Source organism: Giraffa tippelskirchi, chromosome 10, assembly GCF_054371585.1.
Source record: "Giraffa tippelskirchi isolate mGirTip1 chromosome 10, T2T-mGirTip1v1.2.pri, whole genome shotgun sequence".
Classification (NCBI taxonomy): Eukaryota; Metazoa; Chordata; class Mammalia; order Artiodactyla; family Giraffidae; genus Giraffa; species Giraffa tippelskirchi.
In genome coordinates, this window is record NC_137284.1 from 3,465,123 (window position 1) to 3,488,255 (window position 23,133).

The 23,133-nt window shown below is 49.7% G+C and overlaps 1 protein-coding gene across 4 annotated transcripts in view; it reads right to left on the bottom strand.

Annotated features, from left to right (window-relative positions):
• Nucleotides 1-255: 255 nt before the first annotated feature.
• PPFIA1 (PPFI scaffold protein A1) overlaps nt 256-23,133 on the bottom strand; it is a 79,489-nt gene continuing 56,611 nt past the window's right edge. For 2 of the 4 annotated variants that reach the window (XM_081533792.1, XM_081533791.1), the window contains 12 exons: nt 21,248-21,399; nt 20,266-20,438; nt 19,830-19,923; nt 15,421-15,502; nt 15,111-15,311; nt 8,427-8,602; nt 8,240-8,337; nt 6,158-6,333; nt 5,416-5,484; nt 4,341-4,506; nt 2,319-2,385; nt 256-1,662 (listed from right to left, as the gene is read on the bottom strand). In XM_081533792.1, the coding sequence (XP_081389918.1) occupies nt 2,327-2,385; nt 4,341-4,506; nt 5,416-5,484; nt 6,158-6,333; nt 8,240-8,337; nt 8,427-8,602; nt 15,111-15,311; nt 15,421-15,502; nt 19,830-19,923; nt 20,266-20,438; nt 21,248-21,399 (1,446 nt within the window). In that variant the 3' untranslated portion in view covers nt 256-1,662; nt 2,319-2,326. Of the gene's footprint in view, nt 1,663-2,318; nt 2,386-4,340; nt 4,507-5,415; nt 5,485-6,157; nt 6,334-8,239; nt 8,338-8,426; nt 8,603-13,012; nt 13,040-13,532; nt 13,596-15,110; nt 15,312-15,420; nt 15,503-19,829; nt 19,924-20,265; nt 20,439-21,247; nt 21,400-23,133 lie in introns of all 4 variants that reach the window. The other 2 variants (XM_081533790.1, XM_081533793.1) reach the window with 2 other exon arrangements.

The following is a 23,133-nucleotide window of genomic DNA, read 5'->3' on the forward strand; positions in this document are numbered from 1 at the left end:
CCTCAGCAGCAGAGGGTTCCTGTCCCCGCAGATGCTGAAGTGATGGAGCCTCTTGTCTGCGGAGCCAGGGGCATCAACACCCAGTCCGTCGTCCTCTGGGGACACCTATACTTCCGCCTTCTAGCCTTTCCATTCTAACCATCCGTTTCTCTTAACAGAATGCCCTTGTGATGACACAGGCTCCCATTACCAGCTCTGGTCTGTTCTCAGTGAGAGTACAGCTTACCCTCGACACTCCTTATTGGCAGTGGGAAATTTTGCTTCAGTACTTTATTGAAAGAAAGCAATAAATAATACTGTGATAAAAATAGTTCAAAAGTAGACTGTACATACTTTGTTACATATTCAGGAAGTTCACAAAAGATTAATAGAAAAACAGAACGGTAACAATGAATTGTACAAGTAAATTAAAGGCAGAACCCACATGTAAAGAGACATGCCGTCTCTTGTCTACCAAGATATCAGCTGCATAATAAATAACGCACCATGATCTGAACGCATCTCTTGCTGGCTTTTTTAATGTGCCGCTGAAAAAGTAAAAGTTACATTTGCTACTTATACAATCCAAAATGGCTATGTCATCAAAATCTAAAAATGTACGCCTAGGTCCATTCTTTAAACATGTTTACAAACAGATGTAAAAAGATGATTTACATAAGAAAAATAAGGCCTTTGTCAGAGCTGCACTACGCTGTCTGCACTACGCTGTCGGGGGGTGTGGCGCCTTCACGTCCAGCTCACCCGGCTCTGCAGTGGGTGCGGGGCGTCGCGATTGGTCCTCAAAGAGTAGGCGCCCTTGACCCTGCCTCCCAGGAGGAGGGCAGGGAGGGCGGGCACAGCAGGCTGTGGGTGCCCAGGCCCCACCCCCCAACCCCGCCAAGTCTCTCTTCCCCAGCTCGCGGCTTCTGCTGGTCACCCGAGAGGAGGGAGACGAGGGATCCGGGTCCACGGAGACTAGGTTACGGGAGAGATTTTCATAGTCGTCTTCTAGTCATCCTTTCAGCCCAACTTTGATTAGAAGCTGACACTTAATACCCAGTACTTTTAAATCTCTTCACGCTGCAGAGAAAAAGCATTTCTTGCTAGAAAAAGTACAGTTTAGTCAGTTGTTAAAATACAACAATTGGTTGAAATTAAGTTTGCTCATTTCAGAGTGATTGTTGGAGAGCTTGGTTACATTCTGGAAGGATAATGCACACCGTGTCATGATGATTTTACAATCGCAGTAAAACCCCTTCTCTCATGGTTTATCATTTAAAAATTAAACAAGAATAATTACAATAAATGCATCATTTACAAAAGCCCTATATTTGTTCATAGGATTTATACATACAAGCATTACAGTACATTCATTTGAAAGACTAAAATCAGGTATCAGAACATGAATTGATCTGAAAGGATATTTATAGCCTGGATATACAAGAAAAAGTAAGTAACTATATAAATGAAGCCATAAGTTTACATAAATATAAGAAACATTAAATTCTAAAATATTTTCTCTATGGTATTCATGAATTTTTCACTAATTAAAAACTCTGTAATAAAATATCTTAGGGTCCATATAACAAGTATTAACAGATTAAAGATTCCATCGAGTTCAAAATGTAGCCTCTGCCGTATCCTGGACACTGTATGGTCATCTGTAGAAGTAGTGCGGGTAAACTGGGGGCAAACACACGGACAAGTCAGTCCTGGGGCGGCAGCTGGTGCCCGGCCCTGCCCCCCAGACCCCCCCCCCCATTCTGGGCTTCAGGGGCTTTGAGAATTCAGAGAGACGTGAAGGACCAAGCAGATCAGGGAGGGAACTCGGTGGCTGACCTGACTCTGACACACAGTTGAAAGCTGCTGGCAAAAAACTAACCCCAGACAAGCTTTCGAGGGAGAGGAGAACAGGACAGAGCAGAGAGCCTCCTGCCCTCAGGGTGGCTGGAGCAGGGCTGGGCTCCCGGGCCGGGCCCACCAGAGGACCACCCAAGGCAGCACCTGCAAGGGAGGGAGGCCCCTCAGCGGCGGCCGGCGCCCTCGCGTGTCCAGGCTAGGGCAGCCGTGTGAACCCTGACGCTCTGGGCCCTGTTCCCTCCGAGAACGTGCACGCAAGGGCACAGCCGGCAGCACTGCCGCCAGGGGAGGGACACCCGTGCACACGGAACCGAGGGAGACTCGGGCCGTGCTCTGACCACTCCGGTGGCAGCCAGGCGCCAAGGTCATGTTCTCAGCCGCTGAGGGGTCTCCCGGGCCCGACCTCTGGAGACCTGCGGGCCCTCCACGCCCAAGGCATGGTCTCCGCGCCCCCGCGGGCCAGGCCGCCCTGTACTCACCCCGAAGCTCAGCAGGAGTAAGTCCTGACTGTAGCGGAATCCAGCCTCTGCGTTCCCGCCACGCTGCCTGGTCCCACGAGCACGGGAGGAAGCGTGCAAACACAGCGTGCGGTTAGTCGTGGAACGTCACAGGGGGCACGAGGACACATACACTCACACCCGCGGCAGCACCCACTTCTGCTGAGGGTCTGGGGAAACTTCTAGAGGGTGGATGAGCCAGGGAGAGCGAGCCTGGAGCCCCACGCTCTGCTGTCCTGGGGGCCGGGCTGCTCTCCCCAGGCGGCTTCAGGGAGGGCAGAGGACAGGGCTGATCGAACAAAGCGGAAACTCAGTCTCAGCCTCCCTCGGAAATGTCACCACCGACGTTGTTTTCTCGTCACAATACAGGCTGTAGGGCCCAATGGGTCAGCCCTGACCCCCGCTCCAAGCTGAATAAGAAATCGCCATAAACCCCTAGCAGAAACCCGCTGCTCCCAATTCAATGTTTTCCGTCTTCCCCTGGGCCCACCAGGAATACATCTGATAAGTCTCTGGCCAGGGTTCCAGAGAGGGCTGAAGACAGCGGAGGCTGCTGATGGAGCAGGTCACCTGTCTGAACCCTTCTGATTCTAAGAGCCCCAGAGACCTGCTGCACTGCGACTGCAAAAGCTGCGAAAACAACCCAGCTACACAGTGTATGCCTTGTCTCTCTCACGAGGTTTGTAAAAGGTCATCTCCCATTTATTCCATTCCCAGCACCTCTTTCTAGGGTTGTTTCTAATTTATCTAAACTCTAATGTCAACATCACTGTGTGCATCTGATGGGGAAACGTTGGATTTATAATGAGGAGAATGGAAAATAAAAAAGCAAGCACTTAGACTCTTCAATCAACTGAAAGCTAAGCTACAGTTAAGATTTGTAAAAATGAGCTGCATGCTCCTTGGAAGAAAAAGGCTGTGTGAAAAAGGAGAGAGTCCCTGGGTCTCCCCCAGCCCTGGTTAAGCGTATTATTGGGTTCTGGCGGAGAGACGATGCAGCTTCCCTGGAAGCCTGCTCACCGAAAGCGCCCAGCTTAGCACAGGCTTCACCTAAATGTACTTTGCTCTGTGAGAGCAAGTGAGAGCAAAGTTTATAAATCTGCTCATGGGAAGCGCTACTAACAGGAAAAAAACGTCACCACAGAGACCCTCCAGGCGCCGCTCCCATGGGGTGAGCGCACACTCCCTCTGGGAACCCCCAGTGTGGCCGGCACAGCCAGCCAGGTAGGAAGGAGCCACTGAGACGCCCCTGTCACAGACGGGACACTGCGGGTGGGGGGCGGCGGCGTGCACAAGGCATCTCCTGAGCCACAGAGTCTGACCCCGGCCCAGGCCGTTGGGCCGTCTGTCTTGCCATCGAGTGGGGACACTGCGGCCCTGGGCGCCCAGCCTGATCTAGCGGCGTTCTCTGGCAGAGAGGCTGTCAGAGGGAACGCCAGAACTGGGTTTGAAAGGACAACCGCCAGGCCGGTGTATTCACAGCCCGGCCAGACTCAGGGGAGGACCTCTCTCGGCCTCACTTTCTTTCTCCGCCCCATCGACTGACAGTGTGAAAGGCACCGACGACGGTGAGGATGGGGGGAGGACAGGAAGGCGGACGCTGCTGCCACTTAGGGTGGACTCGGCCGTCCTCCCAGCGTGGAGAGTTGCTGAGGGACGGCTGGTGTGTCCTGAGAGCAGCCCTACTGTTCTATGAGAGAGCTCTTGAGCGCTGCCGGCCACACACACATCTTTACAAGCATGGGTGTCAATCTAATGCTCTGAGAACACACACGAGTCTTAGTTTTATTAGTTGGAAGAATATGCTAATATTCAACCAGACAAGAACTCGGGAAAAAAAAAGGCATGACTGTTAAACGTTTATAAACAGATGTTAGGATTCACTGGAGAACACTGACCCTTGGGCATGCAATGGCACTGAAGAGCCCTGTGACCTGGGAAGCAGGCCCTTCCCGCTCGGCGTTCTGGCCTGGGGCCACGACCGCCGCCTGGCCCTTCACCTACCGTCCGGCTGCATCTTCTTCGGCTGCACCGAGGGCGAGGACAGAGAGGACGGGACCCGGAAGTTTGCGGGCAGAGTCTCTGCGGACCCAGCAGCCAAGCCACGGACATCCTTTGGTCTGAATTTTTTCCTCCAAGAAGGTGCTCTCCTAAAGCTTTTATCATCGTCCTGGGAAATTACAGGACAGAAAACATGACAGATTGTAAAACACAGGACAAAAACAAAAAGCCACCAGCCCTTTAAAACGGCTGAGTTTACTACTGCACTTTTGTCCACGTGTATTGGACCCCATTTGTGATGACCGTGTGACTGATTTGCCCAAACTGGGAACAGAGGAGCGTGGCAAAGTGTGGGTAACACGTGTGCCAGGACCCTGACTGGACCCCAACTGGACCGCCCTGGCCGCCCGGGTGGACGTTCCTCCCGACAGTTAGCAGGTTTCCCTTCTCATCTGGAGAAATCGCCTCTTGCTATATCATACAACACACTGTCATTTGCCATGGAAACATTTTCAAGCTGTAACCAGTTCTGTCTCACGTTGGGACAGAGCCAATGGATGCTTCTTCAGGTGTCCGATTCTCCTTGTCAAACTCAAGTCTCCTTAAGGTCCAATGAAGAGAAGAACTATAGTGTGGGAGTGTATGAGTCACGGTTGTGTGTAAGGGGAAATTAATGTTTTGTATGTTTTCAATACACTTAATGAACCAGCCCCCTAGCACGTGGGCCCTGGAATAGGGTAAGGCCATCCAGTTGGTCCCCAAAACACAACTCACAGACACCATTCCTAAGCAGAAACCAATGTCTTAATATAAAAAATATTTTTGAGGGGTACTAAAAGTTAAATAGCAAAAAAACCCCCCACAAAACCCCAAACAAAAAGTAACCCATCCTCTATCTTATTGAAGACACTAATTATTAATGACTCATTTCTTAATAAATTTTTAGGAGTAAAGCTTAACTTGTAAAGTTAATTTATCTCCACATTTAGAAGGGATACCATGACTACATGGCTCATACAAGAGTAGTAAAATAATTTACATTATGGCAACTTGAAAAATCATTAAGCTGAAAACTTACTTCATCGAACCTTCTGTCGGTTCCCAAGACCAAGAGGTTGTTAAACTCTCTTTCCAAGACAGCCCGAGCCTGCAATTATAAAGAAACAGCCTCCTGAAACTTTCAACAGTGTCTCATTTGAATATCAGCACACCACAATTGCTTTTTAAACCAAGACTTAAAAAAAAAAGTTCAACTGTGATAGTGTTTGAAATCAGGGGTTTAACGTGGTATCTGTGGAGGGGGTATTGAGAAGAGGGAGCCGTGGGCTCTTGGAAATCACAAAGTGTGCCCTGTGGGCTGGTGCTGGCGGAGAGCTCATGGTACTGACACAAGATTCACAGCCTTCCGGAGAAGAACAAAAACGTCCCCTCGTTCTCAGATGAGCCCATGAGCCAAAAAGAACCACACAGGGCAATGACCCCCAGAAGCAAAATTAATAAAACCTTCATCTGGCCCACAAAGAGTACATCTCTTTCCACGTAAGAACTAAGTACATGTCACTCTTGCAGCACACTGCCTTGAATGAAAGCTCCCCTTATTTTATGAAAGACTCATGCTTCCAACAGAGAATGAAAAGTGGACACGCACGAACACGGAGGCACAAAGCATCTCTGACTGTGGACGATCCCGAGAGAGACCTGGTGAGCAACAAGAGTTGCAGCTGTCTGAGGTGTCAGGTTTGGTTTCCCTTCAGGGAACCAGCTATGCATCTGCATCGGGAGACGGCCCGCACGCTGGGCCCGAGCCCAGCTGGTCGCACCTGTGTGTTCTGCGTGGGGATCTGTAACAAGAGGGCCAGCGCATTGAAGTCAAACGTCTCGTCCAAGGCCAGCAGCGCCCCATGCACACCGCTCTCGACGAGGTTGTTCGCGTATTCCTTGAGGCCAATGGAGAGGATCCAGCGGATCACTCGGTCGTTGCTCCAAACCAGCACGTCTGCAGGGAACAACAGTTTGGAAAGGAGCCTCAGAAAGTTGTGTTCCCTTCGTGCATCTGCAGCGAAGGAGTTCTATGTGATGCTGACCCTCAGCTCCTCACAAAAGCCAGGACCTCCCAAGGGCCGGGGGACACGGCTCAGCGGGCAGCCAACCTGCTGTGCTCGGACACTGGTGTCCCAGCCCCTCTCCACCCTAACGGAGACTGTCCTACTAGAACTCATTCTTCAAGTGAGTCCAAGAGAGATGAAGCGATTATGTACATTTCTAGGGAACAGAGAATGAGGATCCAGGGATCAGAAAGGAAAGGACATGCAAGAACGTGAACGTGCACCAGGTACGAACACGTTTCAGACACAGACTTGAGTGTCTTTTTTTCTTTGAGTGTTTGTTGACGTACTTTTTTCCCATCACCAAAAAGGACTTAGTACCGTATCTGGACATCTTGCTCAATTCAACATAAACCTCTCATTTATAATTTTGAAGCCTTTTTTAAGTCATTTCTGTTGTCTCATTTTAAAAAGAGAGAAACGTAAAGATATTGTCCAGCATATTAGAGATTTGTGTGTGGGGGGGAAGATCTTAGTTAAGTCAAGTAATAAGTTACAAAATTTACTCTAGTAGAGTGCTAAAAATAGCCACTCTGTACAAATATATCCAGCTGATCACCAATGACTTTCAAAGACAGCGTGTGTCAAGTGTAAAAAGGTTTAAAATGGATTCAGAAAACAAACAAGACAAATGCACAGCTCTCACTTCCAATGCCCTTGTCTGGGTAAAGGGACAGATACTATAAATGTTGGCTTCTGGTTTTCTCATGATTCAAATGAATTCAATCACAGCTAGATGACCCTTCACATGGGCCATGTCTTCAACCAGATTTTTATCTTTACTTTCCTTCTTAGTAAAAACTGGAGATGAAAATGGCACTTACATGCACAGGGCTATAGTAAGGATTAAATGAAGGGACCTAGGAAGGTACCTGGACTCGTTCAGTACGTCTTGTTATTGTTACTGTTATCAGCGATCCATTTTCTGAAACTTCTGGGAGGTCTTACACTGAGCTTAATGGCTAATAACCTTTCTGAAAATTTATTTTATTTATTTCTGGCTGTGATGGGTCTTTGGTGCTGTGTGCAGACTTTCTCCAGTTATCATGGGTGGGCTTTGCATTGCAGTGGTTTCTCTTGTTGTGGAGCCCAGGCTCGCGGGCATGAGGGCTTATCTGCCTCATGGCGTATGGGATCCCCTCCCAGACCAGCGATTGAACTGATGTCCCCTGCATTAGCAGGCGGATGATTCTAACCCACTGGACCACCAGGGAAGTCCTACAGCTAACACCTTATTTAAAATCGCTCCATTGTACTCAGGCGCTTAGAGGCACTCCCCCAGGGACACCCTGCATGGACAGCCCGCGTCCCCTTCCGCCTCCCCACCCGCCGTGTAACTGAAACGCCTCCCCCTCCATCTTCAAGGCCACTGCCTCCAGCCTGGGCACGGAACCACACTGCGTCCTCAGGTCCTTTGCCAGGAGGTCAGAGCAGTGTCCGTCACAGTAAATGCGTGCACAGCAGGTCTTGCTCTCCTTGGCTCTGGAGTCACGGCCGCACGCAGCATTTGCGAGGAGAGCAGGACACATGGCGCAGTGACAGGGAGGTCTCTCGAGTCGCGGGGAGACGCTCTCACCTCGAGACACGCAACCTACAGACCGACGTGAGCCCAGGGTAGAGCACCAGTTCTCCAGCCCCAGGGGACGGGCTCAGACACACTCCCTTCCGTCCCTCCCTCCTCCGTAATGATGCCAGGTGTGTTTTCCCCACAGAAAGCATTTCCTGAATTTTTCTTTCAAACAGGAAATCACTGAGGCTGCTTATACACTGGGACGCAAGAAATAGGGCTGTACTAGCCTTTCAGTTCATTCTGGCTTTCTTCTCTTTTTCTTTCCAGTTCTTTTCGGTCATAATTCAACCTTCGTAGGCACATAATTCCACACTGGAAACTGTTCCTGTTTCCAAGAGAAAAAGAAAAAAATTAGACCTGGCCACAGGCAAACATCTCTCAGCCAACTAGTAAGAACGACTTGAAGTGACTGACCTGTGAAAACTATCAACCATTTTCAGTTGCCCGCGAAGGTCTTTCTTGGTCAAGTGGTCCAGCATCCGCGCGTCCACAAGGCACTCCATGAAATAGCTGCGGTACTGCGGGAGGCCCAGGCTGGGCAGCCACTCGTTGCCGATCCACTCGTGGTTCATGTCCCCATACGCAAGGGTCTGCTTTCAATAATTAAAGACGGTCAATTCAGGAAAAAAAAAACCATAGAAGCAGTCACAAGGGCCATTTAAATCATCTTTAAAATGGATTTTTAACCAATTACATATTCTCAAAGGCTAAGCTAAAGACAACATTATTGCTCATAGCTTCAAAATAATTTGATCTTTTATTTGCTACCTTTTAAATTTGCTGGCAAAATTTTATACAAAGAAATTATACCATTAAAAGTTTATGACTCATCTGTGTTAATAAATTTAACCTATTTACCAAACCATGATAAAACTGTAACTGACTACACATTACTCTTCTGAAATAGCTTTTATATATAATAATATATCAACAAAGAATGGCCACGACTCATGAACAAGTTTGAAGGATCAACTTAACTCTACTCACTAAAAATATCTCTGGCTGCTTTAATTTTATTTTCAACACTTTGTTTACTAGATTTCTTTAGCAAAACATCTGCTAATTTCAAAGTCAGTTAAGTGAATTAAAAAACAGGTTTAAAAAGAAGAGATAAGGAAAACAATAACTAAATAGACTGAAAGAAGAACTAGACGAACCCACAGTTACAGTCAGGGACCTCAATCTTCCTCTGAATTACTCAATAACTGACTGAACAAGGAAGCCAAATCAGACAACCAACCAAGGTCAGTAAGGATGTAGAAGCCTTTAAACAATTCTCCAGGCAAGAATACCAGAGTGGGTTGCCACGCCCTCTTCGAGGGGATCTTCCCGACCCAAGGATCAAACCTTCCCACATTGTAGGAAGATTCTCTACCATCTGAGATACCAACCAGGGAAGCCCTCTTAAACAGCACAATCAACCAACTTGACCTAACTGACATCTTATAGCACACTCCCTCCAGCAACAGCAGATAACATTCTTTTCAAGGGGATATGGAACATTCTTCAAAAGACAGACAAATCTCAGCATACTTAAAGTGACTAAAATCATACAGAGTATGTTATCTGATCTCAACAGAATTAAATTAGAAATTAAAAAACCCCTGATATCCAGCAATCTCCCAAACATCAGGAAATTAGCATATTTCTAAATAATTCATGTATCAAAGAAGAAATCACAAATGAAATGGGAAATATTTTGAAGTGAATATACAATAAACTAAAAAGCTACAGGACATAGCTAAATCAGTACCTGGAGGGAAACTGACAGTATTAAATACCTACACAAATGAAGAAAGATTGTGAATCAGTAATCTAAGACTCTATCTTAAAAAACACTGTGAACAACTTTAGGCAACTTAGATAAAATACCCTACTTTCTTAAAAGACACAACCTATGAAAGCCATTAAGTAAGAAACAGATAACCTGAATCCTATTATAACTCGAATTTGTAGCTAGAAATCTTTTCCACCCACATGCACAAAATCTCTACCCTTAAATGGCTTTACTAGTGAATCCTAACAAACATTTATGAAGAAAATACTAGTTATACACAAACTATTCCAAAATAGTGAAGAATAAAACACCTAACTCATCCTGAGGCCAGGATTCTCTTGATACCCAAAACCAGACAAACATATTACAAGAATATCAATATCCCTCACAGACATAGATGCAAAATTAGTTAATTACACATGAGGAAATCAGTAATCTATTAAAAGTACAAGGTATCATGACAAGGAGGGTTTATCCCAAGAACATAAGGTTGGGCCAACATTTGAAAAAATCAGTGAAATTCAGCAAATCAATGGGCTGAAAATAAAAATCACAGTATCACCTCAAAAGATAGAGAAAAGGCATCTGACAATATTCATCATTTATATATGGAAATCTTAGCAATCTAGGAATGGAAAAAAACTGCCTCAACCTCATAAATGGTATCTACAAAAAATGTAGAGCTGACATCATATGGGCTTTCTCCCGAAGATCAGGAACAAAGCAAGGATGTCTGCTCTCATGGCTTTTACTTAACTCTGTACTGGAACTCCTAGCCACTGTAACAAGACAAGGAAACAGAAATCCAAATCATACGAATTGAAAAAGCAGTACAACTGTATTTGCTGATGACCTGATGATTAACATGGAAAACAAATTGACAAAACAAGAATGAAAGTGAGTTCAGCAAAGCTGCAGGATACGAGGTCAACATATAAAAATGCACTGTATTTCTAGATACTAGAAATTAACCGGAAATTGAAATTTTGAAGAATACCCTTTATTATAACGTCATCAAAACCAATGAAATCCTCAGGGACATATCTAATGGAATACGTGCAAGGTCTGCACAATGAAAATAAACACCTGACATGTCTATACACACACACCAAAGAAGGCACTTGATGTTCTTCAGTCCAAGAAGACTAAGGTATGCTCTGAGGAATTCTGTACATTATGGAATCCTTGGAAATAATACCTCTTGACTACCACCATGTTCTGTCTCAAAAAATACGGCCTCTAATCTATTATTTACATCAACGAAGCTAGAAGGAATAACTCAAACTCCAAGAACACTCAAATAGGGAAAAAAAAACAACTTTCTAATAGAAAAATAAACTTCTATAAATAATCATGAATGGAAATAAACATGAAACATTTTTAGACATCAACACAATATCATGTGTTTTCACTCTTTCAATTACAACTCTCCTCTCATAAGCCTGACATTTATAGCATGAATATCTGGTATTATTTTCCTACTTGCTGATTATGTATTTTTAAATAGACACAAAATGCAAAGATATTTCTAAGTAGAGAATTCCACGGAAGCAGAAGCCTCCTTATTTTTGTTCACTCATTATATACTCGATTCACACTTTAGTGGTCGATAATATAAGCTCCTGGGAAGATCAGGCTCAGTCCCAGGGAGATCCACATTTCCTGGGCTGTCATCCCAGCCCGTGAAAAAAAGCACGCAACAGGGCTCTCTCATGATCAGAGAACATCTGGGGTAGAAGAGAGGCTGTAGGGTCTATCTTCCATCACTGAAATGGTCACAAACACAAGCCAGTTTCCTGAGCTCCGACAAGGTCAGAGTGACGGCATGGACCCTGCTCCATCCGGCACCGCCAGTGGGGAGCACAGGCGTATGCAGACACCTGGGAGATGCTACTGGCTACGTTAAGACATCGAAGGCTCTGACCACACCTTGATGTCTTCTTCCCGAGAGCCCGAGGCCGTCTCAAACGTCCCCTCGGCTCAGGAGCAGGTCACTGTGTGACAGCACAGGGGAGAAGCACGTTACACCATCTGCCCTTGACGGCTTCATAGAAAGTGGTCCTTGCTCACGCTGAAGACCAAAACTTAGCAATTCCGGCGTCATTGGCATGGCTCATCCTTGTTTGTATTTCCATTGCAAAAAGCAAACGCTCAGCTTAATTTATATGTCAGTTTAATTCTCATGATGCAGGCAAAGTTCTGCCTCTTAGTGTGAAATACACTGATATTTAAGTAATTGTGAAATGCGCTCTTTTAAACTCACTGATGGTCATTACCGACTGGGTTAAATAATTACTGAGGATATTTATCTGGAGCAGTGGCACAGAATACCTAAGTCAAGGGGTGGGGGAGTTCATAGAATCATAGCTACTTTCCCCTTCTGTTAAAAGTGATATAATTGGCTTTACTTCAGAAGCACAAATAGAGTGCTTCAACTGGGTGTTTCAACTGTCAGTTTGTAGTCAGGAACACTCTGATTCAGAATTCCTTTGCTTTTTTGGTTACACAGGTATCTTTCCAGGGTACATACACAGCATTGCCACTAGTGAGCCCCTCAAGGAAACTCCCACTCATACCTGGTAGACTTTGAATTGCCGTGTGTCACAGAACAAAGTCGGTGGGATCACAGGTAGGAAAATCACTGTTTTTAAGCAAACTGTCTCAAAGCAAGGTTGCAAAACAGTTGTGACAGAACTTTTGTTTTTGAGTTGAACTGGGGATCTAAAAATTCAACATGTGCATTAAGCAGGAGTGGGCTCAATTTCTGAGAATCCCATCAGTAGGAGAGACTCTGGAACACACAGGATTAGGACAGTCCACAGTAAATACCGACAGAGGCAGAGTCTCTACGGCAACTCTTGTGTTGGAAATTTATTAAAACACGATTTTCTCATTAGCTGATCTCATAACTAACGCTACCCCAGGGACTGAAATACATCACCCAAGTAGCTGCTGAAGCCATGGGGCTTTGCAGGAAAGAACATGTGTCAAACAAAGTGACTTACATCCACGAGAATTAACTACCAGAAATGTTCAAAATTGTCCATGAGACGTACTCTTTAATCTTGTGTTTTGTTTTGGCTAATGCTTTCAAACCATTAACAGTATTCTGACTAAACCAAGGTGTTGAAAACGTCAAGAAAAGTAAATTACAAGTTCTCATGCTCCAACTCTTTTTGTTTTTGTATATACAGTGAAGAATACATTACAGAAAGTCTCCAACCTGAGCCCAGCTTCCCTCCTCATCCTCCTGACGTTACGTGGTTAGGGATGCAAAAGAACAGAACCATTAGTACCGGTGAGCGGGGGACGCAGGCACGTTCACTCTGCAGGGGAGGGGCAACCGCACTGGGGGACCAGGGTCACAGAGGCAGAGCGCCAGGCGGGAGTCATGCAAAGGCCACAAGCCAACGTCTCATGCCAAGAGCGCCCCCACCCCCGGCAAGCACACCCACAAAAGAGAACACTAGGCCCCAGGGCTCAACCCTGGTCTCCCGGAAAGGAGACAGGCATCGAGTCTACTCTACAGGGAGCAAGTCTACCAACTTAAAAGTTCCTGAAACAGATACAACGTAAGACAAAATATGGATTGTTCACACATTTAACTAATACCTAAGAGAGATACTTATCCAGAACGACTGAATGTGAAATGACATTTCTGTTTTCCACAAAAGGGCCGAGAACGGCGCCGCCCTGACGCGGGGCTGCGCAGGGAGGGAGACGAGCGCGGGGCCGGGACTGACCGTGTGCGGCGTGGCCGTGAGCGTCTCCATCTCCTCGTGTGTTAACCAGACATTTCCTGTGGTCTAGGGGGCCGGTGGCCAGCCACATCCAGGCAAGGGCAGCAGTGACAGGGAGGAGAGGTGGCAGACACGTGAGCCAGGGTGGGAGGCGCGGGTTAGGGGCAGAGGCCGACCCCCCACCGCCCCGCATCGGCCCCCAGAGAACACGCTGGGCCTGGCTCCTAGAAGGACCCCACCCTCAAAACTGCACCCCAGCCACACAGAGAGGGGCCCCAGCGCTTCGCCTGCGTGCTGACCGCCTGAGCCAGGGGAGACCGCGAGGGACAGAGCACGCTGCACACATCTGAGACTGTGAGGAATGCTCAAGGAGCGACTCACGCAACGTGTTTAAAGGGCCTCACCCAGACAGAGCACAGCGGCCAGCTTTGGGTTCTGGGGGGACGACTCTGAGCAGGCGCTCGCCAGGGACCGGCCTCTCGCTGTCAGAGGAAGCTGCGGGGGCCCCGCGGATGGCACCCCGTGGCATCACCAGCCGAGACAGCCGAGCCCCCGGGGGGGGCAGGCTCCTCACGGGGGCGCTGCTTGTGTGCACCACCCGTTAAACTCAGCTCCTAAGAAGCTCCCTCTCCTGAGACACTTTATAAAACCTCGGGGGAACCCTCAGCACCTTCATTTCTAAAAAGGTGGCTCTGGTGAACCCTCTGGGGCACAGACAGCAGAGCAGATATGCTGAGCCCATGTGCATCTGTGCAGGGTGAGCTCACCACCGTCATGCTCACACTCAGAAACAAGAAGGACAGACAGACGAGAAAGTCTTCACACTTTTCGTGGAAAATGACCGTGAGCCTGAGTCAGGCCCCACCTGCTCCTCAGGCAAGTACGTCTGGGAGGCCGCGTCTCCTCGCCAGGGCTCCTCTCCAGGGTGGACACACCGACCGCGGGGACTGAGCTGTGTCCAGAGTCTGCACTCGAGAAACTAGCAGCTGACCAGCGCTGATCTGGCAACAATCCATGTTCCCACCAGATTCGTTTTAACTTCTCCAACTAGGAGGACCCTCTTACAGGACTTTCAAGGTCTTCCCACGTGGAGGAAACATGGATGCGCACGATACGACGTGGTGTGAACCGACAGATGTACGGACTCTTAAAACCCTGAGAGCCCAGGGCCTGCACCTCCCGAAGTGGACGGGCCGGACAAGTCAGACGAGGGGAAAACAAGGCAGCCTGGGGGCTCAGCCTTTTCTCTTTCACTTTCTTGACATTTATATTTACATTTTCTTAATACATTTTCAAAAACTTCCTTTATCACAATTTTCACATTTTCACAAAGTCCCTTTTTTATGTTTTCAAAGACTCCCATTTCTCTATTACAAGGCCACTGCAGCCCAGTTGTTACAAAAACAATCTGTCTGAAGTATTCCATTATCTATCTTTTAACAACGCAACTGCCGCAAATGAAAAGCTGTCACGATTTTGAATGCTAGAACTTTAAGCTGGAACAGTGGACGTCTGTAGAGAGAACCCCGGAAGCGACACAAACGGGGGGCGAACCCTCCCTGCGGGAGGAGGCAGGCGTACCGTTCTGGACGTGGGCGGGGCGGAGGGGCTGGTCAGGGACATGATCTCCTGGATCGCCAGCCGCAGCTTCAGCCGGTGCAGCGGGTTGCTGATGCCGATCTCCCGCTGGATCTCCGTGTCCGACAGGGCGGACATGATGGCACCGCTCTTCACGTTGGCTCGGCAAGCAGCCACGTACCAGGCCGGCATCCCGACCCAGAGCTGGGGGTGGGGGACACGAGGCGGGAGGTTAGGCGTGGCCGCGGAGGGACAGACACACGTGGCCCAGGACAGGGGTGGGGGCGGGGCGGGGGCGGGGGCGCTCACACACCTCCAGCCAGACCACAACCGTGGGCCCGTCCCACTGTGCGAAAGGCAAGCCTTGTCTCCGGGCTTCCTCGAGCAACTCATGCCTGCAAGTAACGAGACATTCAAATTTAAGAATCACTGCTACACATGGATATAAAACAAGTTAGCCTAAGTAGTTATTCTCTTTACACATTTTTCAAAAGTGAAATAGTACATATCTCATCATGTTCCTTTCATCTTCTAAACCATCTACTTAATGGCAGCTCGGACATATTACAAAGAACACCTGAGTCATGAAATGCTGAATGAGTCCCCGCAACTCCCTAATCACCTCCTTCCAGGATGAAAGAGTTATTGCCAAGCTGAAAGATTCAGGAGTCGGCACAACCAAGGTAGGGTAGTCGAGGAAAAACATATCCACTCTTCCCTCTCTCAACAGTGAGGACGGATACGTAGAAGCGGGAACCATGGCAGGGTCTGAGCAGAGGAGCCTGTCCCTGAGAGCTTCAGGGACGCACAGCGTTTCACAGACACACAAACAGCAAGGCAGACTTTCAACGCGGGAACTCTCACACGGCGAGCAGGAAGGCTGGATGGGGCTGTTTTTGTCCTGCAACGCTGTCCAGCTCATCAGCTATGTGCTAAATGAAGGCACTGATGATGCTTTTTTGGCTGCACCTCCATGTGGCTTGCGGGACCCTAGTTCTCCAACCAGGGATCAAACCCCAGGCCCCCTGCAGGGGAAGGGCAGAGTCCTAGCTACTGGACTGCTAGGGAATCCCCTAAAGATACACAGTGGCTCTTCAATATACTCAAATAGCATCAGACTTTACTTAAGACTATGAAGTCTATGTATGGCTAAAGCTCAAAATGTTTCACATAAAATTTCAAGTAACTGTTCCTTTAAGTCAACTTTAGGTTTCCTAGAATAGTAAATGTTGTATTTTCTAGGAATAATTATACCAGAAAACACAACATGTATCTTAATAGCTCAAAATGTGGAAGTGAAAGTGAATTCGCTCAGTCGTGTCCAACTTTTTGCGACCCCATGCACTATAGCCTAGCAGGTTCCTCCGTCCATGGAATTTTCCAGGCAAGAGTACTGGAGTGGGTTACCATTTCCTTCTCCAGGAGATCTTCCCGACCCAGGGATCAAACACAGGTTTCCCACATTGCAGGCAGACGCTTTACCATCTGAGATACCAGGGAAGCCCCTTAGTAGCTCAAGGAGAGTTTTAAAAAAAGGCAAACTTTTTAAATTCCTGTATCCCAGGGGAACGAGGCATATACCACGTGCCTGGAGTTCACGTCCCAACCACAACCACCATCCAGAAGCAAATGGAAGACTCACCTGGCTTCTGCTGGGGTTTATTTCCTTCCTTGGCTATAAGCTACTGCATCACTCTGCTGTCACCAGCGCACTCTCACCTGAAACCTCGCTTTATAGAGACGGCTTGCGAGACGAGCCTAGGGGACTGCCTGCGCTGCAGAATGCTGCAACAACCCTTCTCAGGCCGCACGGCGGCACTACTTAGCTGGGACCTCCTCTGCCCCTCGAGGATCAAATTCGAGACCCCAAGTGCAATTCATTAAAACACTTGCTCTAGCAGTAAACTGACGTGGCACGCTTCCTCGCCTTAAAATTAGAGCCACAGGAGAAAGACATTCGGAAATACGGTGAATTCTACGGGGAACAGACACGCCCGAGAGAAAGCCACGCCATCTGTGGATGACAGCGGGCACTTTAAAGCAGGCCATGAGCCCCACGGTCAAGCTGTCTTTCCTACCAAGATGGCTGCATGAGCTTCTGCTCATCAAATGCTACACACGTTGGCACTGCCCAGACAACAGGTGTGGCCTTGTTTTCTGAGACTGACTGTCCACACAGCCCAGCGCCTCCCACGAGGAATCGCTGGGCTCCCCGTCACCACCACCACGCCAGGCCCCACTCCTGCAGTGCGGCGCAGCTCAGAGCCTGGAGCTGGGGACGAGCCCCATGGGGAGGCTTCAGGACACACATAGCTCAGCAGACCTGCTGACTCGGCTTCCCCTGTGAGCTGGCGCACGACAGTGTTCACCAAGGGGAAGAGGAAAGACCGCATTTCGAGCAGGAGGTACGTGATGTCAGGGGGAGTCCCTGCAGGCCCAGGACGCTGCGGTGACCCACAGGGGCGTGGACGGTCCCGGCGGTTGTGGCCCCCGCCCCTCGGAGCGCGTCCCGAGGCTGATGTACCCGCAGCGCTCTCTCTGGTAGTGTCCACAGAACGTGAAAATTTGAGAGTCCCCAGCCCTCAAAAACTCTGAAAGCGGATGCATTGGCTGCATAAATTCAGCAATTAAAAGAATACCTCTGAGACAAACTGGGGCTTAATAGAAAGAAAATAGTTTTGAGAAACAAACTGATTCTCACATCTATAATGCTATAAATGTTAAACTATATTCAAAGTGATATTTTTTCTAGAAAACTGAAATATTTTTTCACATTCATAGATAAGGCATTTTCCCTGAAGTCAATGTTGTCTCTGGTTGACTGACGGACCTGATTACCCACTGTGGTCAGAAAACTCTTTGTACTTTGAATTGTTCTCTATGAAGCCACCAGAACATCCTAGAACTTGCCACGCATGACAACAGAGCAAAGGACAACCCACTTGTGCACACGCGCATGCAGAGTTAGACGTTCACCTCAACACCCAGCTCCAGAGAAACCTGCCCACCAGACAACACACACCCCCACCCCACACGTAACTGAATCACATGCTGGGGAAATAACCCAACAGAGCTCTCTCCTCATACCGTTGAGGGCTCAAGCGTACCTCCCGAGAATGACAAGGTAAGTGCGTGAAACACGGTGACACGGTTTGGCCAACTGACACTACTCTGGATCCCACGTGAAATACGAACATTCGGGAGCAGTGGGTGGGAAGGCCGGAGGGCAGAGTCACAAACTCAGCGTTCCTGTTATAGTTAAGTATGAGGATGTGAAATAAAACACATCAGCAAAATCCAGAGGACAAATTTTCCTCACGCAGTCCCAGGAGGCAAAGGGCCTAGTTTGCATATTAAGTTTCATAAAACCAAGTGGCAATGATCCCAAGTTATTTTAAATCATTTTAATGCAGTTTAAACACAGCAACATTCACGTCAGATTTTGCTGTTAAGTGGCTTCCTCAAATTTCCACTTACAGGAACCAAAGACTGAGTATCCCTTCCTATAGTATCGTGAGCAACCACAGAGACGTTTCACTCGGAACTTCACCAACATTATTTCAGGCAAGGAAACCGGGATGTCTGAGAAGAGAGCTAAAATGAGGCACATTTCACAAAAGAAAGCTAACAGACAACTCCAGGGCTAACGGCAAACTGGCCTTTGGTGGAGGGGTCCTGTGGGCTGAAGGGTGGCCCGGGTTCTAGGCCGGTGCTGGGCTCTCAAGGTGCCTGACGGCAGCTAGATGACTCTCCCCACTGTCAGACTGACCACAGAGCCCACCCAGCTTCCCCGTTTCGAGGCCCAGGAATTCCACCTTGTCATCACCTTCCCGACGCACAGCTTCACTCTCACCTGAGGCTACAAGGTGCTCACACTTCTCGCTCAACGGTCAGCTCACTGGGACAGTCTCGGTCACCTCCTGAGCGCTGGTCAGGGAGGTGTCACCCAACACACAACCTGTCCTGGACCAGAACACGGACCGCACCCAGAGACACAAGCTCACGCGATGTCCCTGCCTGACGCGGGGGCACGCAACGCCCGGCTCCTTTGCAGGAAGCTCTCCCCCGTTACTGCCTCCTTCAGAACCATGACAGCTCAGAATCAAAACTCAGTAACAGACTACAAAACAGTCTATTTAAGATAAAAATACACAACCTATCAGAGGAGAGGAAAAAAGGGCAACATAGCGACTACTTCCTGTCGGCCTGCTGGTGTGAGGAGCAAACCCCTGAGAGCTGGCAACAAGTCCCCGCCGCGCTGCCCTCACTCCCAGCCACGGGCATCCCACTCGCCAGGGGCCGGCACTGTTTGAGGCGCCTCATCACCTTTATGTAGGTGTATCTGCATAGCGGACGCTCGTAAAAGCCCTTGAGGGATGCACCGCAATGACTCCCATCTCACAGACAGGAAAACTGAGGCGCAGGAAAGCGGAGCTTCCCCATGCCCAGAGCTCACTTGTGAGGAGCCAGGATTCAGGCGTGAACCACAACCCGTCCTTGTCAGACAACCTCCCGAAGCGGACCAGAGCCCGTGTGTGAGTCCTTCCTGAATCCCAGATGCTCCAGGTCCTCCGGCAAGTGCAGTTTAAGGAAGGCCTTGGGCTCAGCGTTCAGACAGTACTCATACAGAGCAGGGCGCCACACTCAATCAGCAAACGTTAGTTCAAAATCAGGAGCAACTCAAGACTGCTCGGTGAGGTCGACAAGAAACAAAAAGCTTACTTTTTCTGAAGTTTCCGGTTTTTTTCAGCTTGGCCTCCCAATTTGCTGAGTCCGAGGGCATCCTGAGATGAGTTTTCTGTCTCTGAAATACCAGCTAGAAAGAAGCAGAGTGGTTAGGATACTAAGAGGAAACCAGCATGGCCAAGGCAGGTGTTTCTGTGAGCAGCCGGAGGAGAGCAAAGAGAGTTCTAGAGGCCGACTTTCTGACCAGACGACACCACACAGGAAAGCGCTCCAGGGCGGCAGGCTCCACCGCCGGGAGACCCTGAATGACGCGGGGCGGAGGGACCCACCGAGGAGACAAATGCCTCCTCCGCCCCTGCTCCCAGGAGGACGCCCAGCCTGAGTGACCGACAGGAGCCTCGTGGGGACGGGGGCGGGGGAGACACAGCAGGGACGCGCTGCAGCCCTCCCCCCTCAGCGGGGAAGCACCCACCGGGCCCCAACGCCTCCTTGCCGGGGTGTCCGGGCCGGCCCTTCTCCTTCTTGCCAAACAAGCGGCCGATGGAGGACTTGATGCCCTTCTTCTTCGGGGCTTTGTGCAGCGAGTCCTGGCTGCTGTTGCTGCTGCTCGGGTTGCTCACGGGGCCGTCCTGAGAGCCTGTCGAGCTTCAGGGAGAGAAGACGCCCGTGAACCGGTGCCCCCGTGCACACACACCCCTGCACACACTCCCAGCAACACCCGTGCCTCAGCCTCGCGGCGGACAGCGGGGCCTCCTTCACCAAGCACGCTGCACCCGAGCAACAACCGCCCCGGGAAGCCGGGATTCCGACTCGAGTTCTCCCCCGAGGAGGCCTCCACTTGAGACCCGCTGGGGCGGAGCGTGCTCCGAGGCTCCCGCAGGGTCGCTGCTCGGTGGGTGATGACGCTTCCGGAGAAGGCAAGCGCCCCCCACCTCCCTCAGGGTCACCGCTCAGGGGGTGACGACGCTCCCGGAGAAGGTGAGCGCCCCGCGCCTCCCTCAGGGTCACCGCTCGGGGGGTGACGATGCTCCCGGAGAAGGCGAGCGCCCCCACCTCCCTCGGGGACCGCGAACTCAGCAGCTGGTGGTCTCAATGCGGACAGTGTCAGTCACAGGAGGTGACAGACAGGGTCCTGAGAGGAGACCCTTGAGGAAAAGGGAGCGACCCTCAAGAGCGCATCCGAGAGGCACGGAGCCGTCACCGTCAGGAACGCCCCGGGCCGGGCAGACCTCTAGCAAGAGCAGGAAGAAAGCTCCCACAGGAGTCAATCTGTAGAGACGGAGGTTTTCTAAAATCACTGAGGTCACTGAGCTTTTCTCCCCCGGCACCTGAAGTTCACCACTACACACAGGCACCGAACCCAGTGGGATTCCTTTAAAACCGTCCTTCCAGCTCTTTCAAGACAAGAGGCGCGGGGTCCCTGAACCTGACGGCGCGGCGCACGGGCCCCTTACTTGCGGGCGTCCCTGACGTCCTCGTGGCTGGCCGTGTGCAGCGCCCCCGTGTGCAGCCGGTCCAGCCGAAGGGACCGCGGCGAGGCGGGGGGTGAGGTTTCACATTTGATGGTAGTCTTGTCATCTCGTACCTCTTCCCGGGAAGCTGGCAGCTGAGGGGGTGAGGTAAGTGTAAAACTGGGTAACAATGGACTGTGTCGAAAAAGGCAATCACACAGGCTTTACATTATAACCAGAAACTTATTTGAAAATCTATTAGATATGCTTTCTGCCAAGTACAAAAAAAAGCCTCCTTCTAGCTTAATGCCATCTTAAAGGACCGTCCTGTTCAAGAGAAGCGGGGCCGTGGGGCAGCGGGAGCACCGAGTGCAGAGACCCCGGACGGGAGCCTCCCTGGAATCCAGCGAGCGGACGGCCCCGCCGGGCAGGACAGCAGAGCCACGCCGGCATCACGAGTCCTGCACGGCACGAACTGCCCTGATGAAGAGGACCGTGCTCATCGCCAGAAGCTGCCCAGAAGGACCACTAGCAAGAGTAAGAAACCTCTCAGCAAAGCCATCCAGACCTTTCTGTTTGAAGGAGAAAAGGAAACAACTTGCACCGCTACCCAAGATTGTCTTAAGTGAGGATGCAGGTTACGGGAGCCCATGACAACACGTGAAACACAGAAAAGGTACCTAACCCCTGCAGGCAAACGCCACGTGTCTGGCTTGTATTTCTTGGTAACGTACACACTGAAGAGCTTATACGCAGTTTGAGCGTAATTCTCTCACTGTGGTTTACATAAAGCACCCCTAGGTCTTCACCACGAGATGATCTCCTATCAACCTAGAAGGGAGGGATGGGGAGGGAGATGGGAGGGAGGTTCAAAAGGGGGGATATATGTATACCTTATGGCTGATTCATGTTGAGGTTTGACAGAAAGAAACAAAATTCTGTAAAGCAATTTATCCTTCAATTAAAAAATAAATTAAAAAAAAAAGATCTCTCCCGAACTCCCAGCTTTTCCGCTGGTCCTGGGTGTGAGGACAGGAAAGATGGTGGTGGCAAGAGTGTGGGGAACAGATAAACCCCTTCAGGGTCCAGACAGGTCTCACTTATAAATTTGGGTGTGTGGTTAAGCCATGGGAGGTTTTATGAGACATTCATGGCAAGCATTTTTATAAACAATGAGTGCATTGTTTTAAGCGACTAACCTGTGCCTTTTTAATGGAATTCTGTAAAGAATACTGATCCACTGCAGCCCCACAGCAGCTTGGTGACAACAAAGTGACTTTTTTAGTGCAAAATCCTGCTGAACTCATTTACAAGCAGCACCCTCCCCTGATCTCTTATGACAATCCTCCGACAACAGAAGGCTACAAAGGCTAGAAATTACCCACATGGAACTGAACAGGGATGAATCTCAAATTCAAGTTAAAACAAGCATGTATAAAAGTCAGAGAACAACAAAGATCACGGCAGGGAGATGACACCTGGGTTGACTATGGACTCGATGGAGATAAAAACCTGCTTCAAAGTCAGGGACCACGGCCAGCCGCTTCCCCCAGGCCTCCTCCTAAGGAAGGCTCCTGAGTCCCCAGCCTGGCCGCCCTCCCCCAGGATAAGAGGCCCCCCCACTGGTGCCCATGTGACTCGGACGGGCAGTACCGTGTCCTCACTTAACAGGAGGGCAAAGCCAGTCACAAAGCGGGCGAGCGGCACACCCAGGTCACAAACCGCAGGGTGACGGAGCTGCTCCGCCGTGCCTGGCAGAGGGGCTCCTGGGCACTGCGCTGCCAGGGCTGGGGCGCGGCTGCCCGAGTCCTGCGGGAAGGCCCCAGGAGTGCTCCATCAGCGGGCTGGGAGCGGGAGACGGACGAGGAAGGCCAGGCTTCAGGGCACTG